This window comes from Austrofundulus limnaeus, unplaced genomic scaffold (genome assembly GCF_001266775.1).
Source record: "Austrofundulus limnaeus strain Quisiro unplaced genomic scaffold, Austrofundulus_limnaeus-1.0 Scaffold120, whole genome shotgun sequence".
Taxonomy (NCBI): domain Eukaryota; kingdom Metazoa; phylum Chordata; class Actinopteri; order Cyprinodontiformes; family Rivulidae; genus Austrofundulus; species Austrofundulus limnaeus.
In genome coordinates, this window is record NW_013952522.1 from 1203043 (window position 1) to 1209438 (window position 6396).

General features: G+C 41.8%; 2 protein-coding genes across 2 annotated transcripts in view; both read left to right on the forward strand.

Moving 5' to 3' along the window:
* Positions 1-924: 924 nt before the first annotated feature.
* LOC106522094 (voltage-dependent calcium channel subunit alpha-2/delta-4) overlaps positions 925-6396 on the forward strand; it is a gene marked incomplete in the record, with an annotated part of 65809 nt that continues 60337 nt past the window's right edge. The window contains 1 exon segment of the mRNA XM_014014952.1: positions 925-1666. Within this exon segment, the coding sequence (XP_013870406.1) occupies positions 1566-1666 (101 nt within the window).
* On the forward strand, positions 2735-5642 carry LOC106522096 (uncharacterized). The gene is made up of 2 exons (XM_014014954.1): positions 2735-5258; positions 5381-5642. Exon 1 carries the CDS (start codon positions 3309-3311, stop codon positions 4524-4526), a length of 1218 nt encoding a protein of 405 aa, XP_013870408.1. The 5' UTR covers positions 2735-3308; the 3' UTR covers positions 4527-5258; positions 5381-5642.

A 6396-nucleotide genomic window follows, 5' to 3' on the forward strand; every position in this document is an offset into this window, starting at 1 on the left:
CAATAGCCATATTCTATGAATGTTTAGTCATTATCATTTAAAAAAGAAAGTGACAGGTAAAAATTGATCATGACAGATTTTTTTTTCACCCTGTCAGTCAAAATGACGGGACGGCAAAAAGGTCTAGCGCAACCTCTGAGTCAGCCATAACTAGCAGAAAAAAAAATCTCTAGTCATCCCGCAAAGCATTATGGGAGAGGGTGGGCCGAGAAGGATCCATCTGACCTGTCCCTTTAATAGGGGAAAACAGAGGACCCATTTGTCGGCTGCATCGGGGAAGTCTTCGAATTTGGACAGCCTCCGGTGCAGCAGATTTGGCTTTCGGAGGACGCAGCCCATGAATTTGGACACAGCATACGTTTTCCATAATGTGTGTCAATTATTTTACCCGCAAAATGACAGCAACCCATCACTAGGTGTACTGTAGCTACACAGGGTTTAAAAGTAGCTGGCAGCTGGTGAAATTCACAATGTACTATCTACATTTAGCTGCAATTTCACCAGCTGCTTTCACTCCGACCCAGTTTTACTGAGTTTTAATGAGAATTTACCATGTAATTCCTGAATTTAAACTTGAAATGCCCTTCTAGTGGACATTCCCTGTTGGAAAGTGGGAGAGTTCAGAATTCAAACTGTTTCTGTGCAGAAAATACCACATAAAGCTCAGTTATTGTCTGTTAGCAGTACTGAGGAATGTGTTTCATGTTTAATCAAAGCTAAGCATGAAACGTCAACGTTAATTACAACCATACTGCTTATACGGCACTCTGTGAAAATGACTTTGACGCCCCTGTTTTAGAACCTCAGGAGCCGTCCCTAATGGGAGCAGGGGCGTACTCTCAAAATCTGTGTTTTTTGGTTTGTTTTTGATAACTTTTTGTTTTAGTTTTTTGTAGACTTGTTACTCTAGTGTGAGCTTTATGCCCGGTTCAGTCTTCCTCCAGTGTGTGTTGGTGTGTAGGTCATAGTTCTGTGTTGGTTTATCTTCTTTTCTTTATGTTTAGAAGTTAAAATAAACCACATGCACCTGCTTGTCACCCCACCCCCAGCAGCTCTCATAGATAGAAGGAGAGCCTGTTTCTGGAAATGGCTCTAATCCTCTTTAGATAAAACAGATCCTTCATCCAATCCCCTGCAACAATCCTTCCTCCTATCTCTGCTTGCCTCTCACCTCTAGATCTGTTTTTTTATGTTAAAGGGGATTTTTTTTAATCTAACTGATCTGCGATGCAAATTAGACAACAGTGGAGATAAGAGCATTCTGCTGCCACTTTACAACTTTTAACAAACCAGCAGAGGGGATAAATGGAGCCAATGCTTAAGCCCTGGTTTGATGAGAAGTGACCTAAAAGAACAAGCAACAGATGACGTTCCTGTATGATGGACTTCCAGCTTGACTTCCAAGAGTTCCTCTTTTTATCAGGTTGCTCCATATGGCTTTAAAATGTTCTGACTTGCTGGAAGTGGGAGAGCACAGAAGCTACAGGACACTTTTTTCCAGATCTGATGGAAGGCATTCAGGAGCAAGAACAAGCATGAACTGCAGGGAAGTTTGAAAACAGAGGATGAAGAGCAAGACACTGGTAATGAGGAATGTGCTGAGAATTCTGGGATGTTTCTGCTTTTGGATTATGGCAGAGGCTCAAATGAAGATCCCACCAGAGACGTAAGCACCCTTTACTTCGCTTCCTATTGTGACTCTTCATCTTGACTAGTCAGGCTAATGGAGCCCAGTTGTGCCAAAAGTTTTCATTGATTTCTGAAACATATAAACATAGGTCCTGTGACTGAGCTTGGTCTGCACACATAAATAAAACTACAGAAAATAAACTGCTTTCATAAAGGTCTCGAATGTTGTTTTTCATTTTGAACTCATCACAATCTGCTCTCTTTTTGGCATCTCAGTAAAACAAGCCATGATCACAAATTTATTTAGTAATTTAGTAATCAATCCCTGCATCATGTCTAATCCTATTGAAATTTGTTTTATTGGGGTTTGTTTTTATACTGATTTTAAGTACACCACCTTGTGTAGTATTATTCTTAGGAGAACTGTAATAACAAACATGACTATTTTGCTTAAATTGGTGATTTTATACATGCCTGAACACAAATTCAACACATAACTGATCCGTTAATCTTCATTAGGCTAGATTATTTTTGTCTCAGGGCATGGCTCCAGCAAAGTGAGGGACCCCTTCCTGATGATGTAATAAAATAGGCGGAGTCATGTCCTGGAGTTTTCTGTTATATTGAACTGATTTGTGGAAATGCAGGTCCTGAGTAACATTCATCTGGATACCAGCACACATTGGAATAAAAGGAAATGAAATGGCAGATAAAGAAGCAAAAAAGGCTACCAAAAATAAAGAAGTTGATATTGAAATAAAATTCAGTAAAACAGAAATAAAAAGCAATATAAAGATGAAAATGAGACAGAAATGGCAAAAACAATGGGAGGAAGAAAGAAAAGGTCGATGGTTGTATAAAATTCAACGGAAAGTGGGAGAAATGAGGAATGCTGGAGGAAACGGTCATATCAAGACTCAGATTAGGACATACAGGGTTAAATAAATCATTATTTATAATTGGAAAACATAATACTGGAAAATGTGATTACTGTGGAGAAGATGAGGATATAGAATATGTTTTAATACGTTGCAAAAAATACCAAAATGAAAGAAATCAATTGATTAAAAGACTCAAAGAAATTAAAATAAGATTTGATATTATAGAAGTGTAAGAGTTACAAAGGAAGTTATTATATTTTGGGCTGATTAATATAAAAGAAATGTGGTTGTTTAAACAGTGGTTGTTTACATTTATGAGCCAAATTATTATATACATATTTACAAGTTTAAAATATGTTCAATGGCATGGTTAAAATAGTTTTAAATAAGCTGAATCTGCTTTTGTGTTTCACTTATTTTGTTTACCTTACAGCTAGCTTCTGATTGGTTGATTTGGGACATGTGATGTGAAGACCAGGAAGTGTTGTGGTAAAGTGTAAAAAGTGTGGAGATCTGAAGAACTGTTAATAAAGCCATCTGTTTGCATCCTGCTTATATTTTATATCTGGAGTGATCCATCCACCACAGAACGAACCCTCACGTTACATTTGGTGGCAGCGTGGTGCTATTTTTGTGGTTTTGGTGCATTTGGTGAGTTTTATTTCACTTATATGCTACATGCACTGTGTTCACTCTTTGTGAGTAGGACTTCCTCTGACAGTGAAGATTAAGGATTTTTGCAGTTCCTCCACCACCACTTTTGTGCTTTTTTTAATTTTTGCACGAGATATTTTTATCATGTCTGTTGATGAGAATGACCCTGTACCTGAGCTGCAGCCATCTCCTGCTCAACAACGAGGGTCAGTGGGGACAATGGAATCAGGTGCATCCCCTTTGGCTTTGCATACCATCTCCGGTGCCTTAAAAATTGAACTTCCTCCTGCTTTTAAAGGAGATGGGACTGAATCATTTACAAGTTGGTCTCGACGTTTTGAAGTAGCAGTGCAGGCTATGTCTTCATCGGATGCAGATTTGTCTTCAGTGATGGCCTCTGTTCTCCCTACCCGCCTGGCAGATGCTGCATTTCTCTATTGGGACAGCCTGTCTCCTTCAACCCAGAAAGACTACAATTCTGTGAAAGAGAAACTAAGAGATGTTTTTGGGCCAATGTATTCTCTTCCTTTTTTTCAAACGCATGTGAATGCCCGTCCCCGTAAACCAGGCGAAAGTTTGGATGTGTACAGTGCAGATATCACTCGTCTTGTGCTGGAAGCCTTTCCCAATTATGACCACAATGCACTTGAAGGTGAAAAGTTTCGCCGCTTTGTTGCTGGGTTGGACCCAGTGCTACAGTCAAGGATTCATGAGATGGGTGCAGAAAATCTTGAAGAAGCTGTGCGCATAGCTAGCCGCTGTGAAAGAGCACGTGCAGCACTGCAACTTACCAGTGCAGGGTCCCCTGCCTCTATGCCTACAGAACAAGTGGCTGTGGTCCATTCTAAATCTACAGATGACACACTACTTAAGGCAGTTGAGCAGCTGACTCTTACAGTAGCTAGTTTGAAGGATGAGGTGCAACATTTGCACAAGAAACATGGCTACCTTGCTCAACGTCTAGAGTCTGGGACAGACAGGACTTTCGCACGTGATGGTCACCATGGTTCACGCAGCACCTCTCCATCATATTCTGCTAGACATTACAAAGACTGTTTCTCACCTGAGCGGYTTCATGGTTATGAGTCAAATACTCATTATAGCCGCCGTCCTACATCCCCTGTTCATCCAGGAAGTTATGAGAGGCATGGTAGAGACGAACGTGATCAGTATACTTCATTYGGCCCACCTCGCCAGTACTCCACGTATGGTCGACGTGACAATGATATGAACAGACGCAGTCCCAGTCCAGCTCCACRGCGCCATAGAGATGCCAGTCCACATGCACGGGCCAGTGTTCGCTTTCAGTCTCCTGAAGGACATGTACGTTCAAGCTCAAAACAACAGGGAAACTTCCATTAGCTGCTGTTGAGGGGCAAACATCAGCTACTGCACCAGTGCTCCAGACTGCTTACCCACAGTTGATACTTGATGAATCTAATGCACTATCGGATATCCCTGTTTCATCTAACATTTTTGCTGTTGTTGAGGGTATTGAAGTATGTGCTTTGATAGACTCTGGCTCTTTTACCTCCATTGTGAGTGAAGATTTTCGAAACTCTCATCCAGCTCTGAAAAGACGCCCTATGATGGCCTCCGCTATCCCAGCACATTCAGTAAATGGACAGCCTTTGAACATTTTAGGCAAGTTAACCATTGGCATAAGGGTTGGAAAGCAGGTATGGCAGCAGGACTTTGATGTTCTTAGAGGGGCTTCCCAGCCAGTTATACTAGGGTGGGATTTTCTGGAAAAACATCATGCTCTCCTGGATGTTAAAAATAAAGTACTGCAACTTTGGGACATGACCGTTCCACTTCTACCAAAGCGACATGAGGTGGCTGCCTGTTGTAATGTGTCAGTTCTGGCATCCACCAAAGTTCCATCTTTGAGTGAAACACTCATCACAGCTTGTGTGTCACCAGCTACACCTGCTTCTCCCATGCCAACTGACTATTGTGGTGTTCTCATACCCAATCCAGCCTGTGACCTCATTATTGCATACTCTCTCAGTGAAGTTCAAAATGGGACAACTGTTGTTCGAGTTCTAAATCCTTCCAGAGAAGACAAGGAGCTGTACTCTGGCCAGCATCTTGGTGAGTTTCATCCTGCTTCCTCTGTAGACATTGCATCTGTTACARCATGTTGTGAAACCTCACCCATAAATGAYTTGACTCCACCYGYGCAGATAAATAACACACATTTGTCACATCCTCAGATTCGGTCTCTGACATCTCTGCTTCAGAAATATTCGGCAGTATTCAGTAAGGACTCAGAAGATAGAGGTCGCAYWGGCATGATCAAACATCATMTTCGCACTGGTGATGCCACACCYATCAAACAGAGAGCTTACAGAGTAACACCTGACCAGAGAGCTGAAATACAGTCTTAGGTGGAGAACTTGTTGAAAGCAGATGTGATTGAAGAAAGTTATAGTCCATGGGCTGCTCCTGTTGTTTTARTGCGCAAGAAAAGTGGGGCATGGCGGTTCTGCTTAGACTATAGGAAACTGAATATGGTGACTATTAAAGACTCTCACCCTCTCCCAAGAGTTGATGATGCACTGGATGCTTTGTCTGGCTCTGCCTGGTTCTCCACCATGGACCTTCAACATGGCTATTGGCAGGTTGAACTGGAAGAATCTGACCGTGAAAAAACAGCATTTACAACAGGCAGCGGACTTTACCACTTTAAAGTCATGCCCATGGGACTTACCAATGCCCCAGCCACATGTCAACGCCTTATGGAAATGGTGCTTCGGGGCCTCCCGTGGAAAACTTGTTTAGTATATTTAGACGATGTGCTTATTTACAGTCGCTCTTTCACTGAACACCTCCAGCACCTGGAAGAGATCCTTTCAAGGTTTTTGTTAAGTGGCCTCAAGCTAAATCCATCAAAATGCTGTTTTGCAAGTGACCAGGTTCGGTTTTTGGGCCATGTTGTGTCAAAACATGGTATTCAACCTTACCCCCAGAATGTGGAAAGTGTTCAGGACTGGCCAACACCACAGTCTGCAACAGAAGTAAGAGCATTCTTAGGGCTTTGTTCATATTACCGCAAGTTTATTAAGAACTTTGCACATCACTGTGTCCCACTACATGCACTCACTGAGAAAAATGCATCTTTCCAATGGACTTCACAATGTAATGATGCATTCACCTATCTGAAACAGGTGCTCTCCAACCCGCCAGTTGTTGCATTCCCTGATTTCACATTACCATTTCTTCTTTTCAC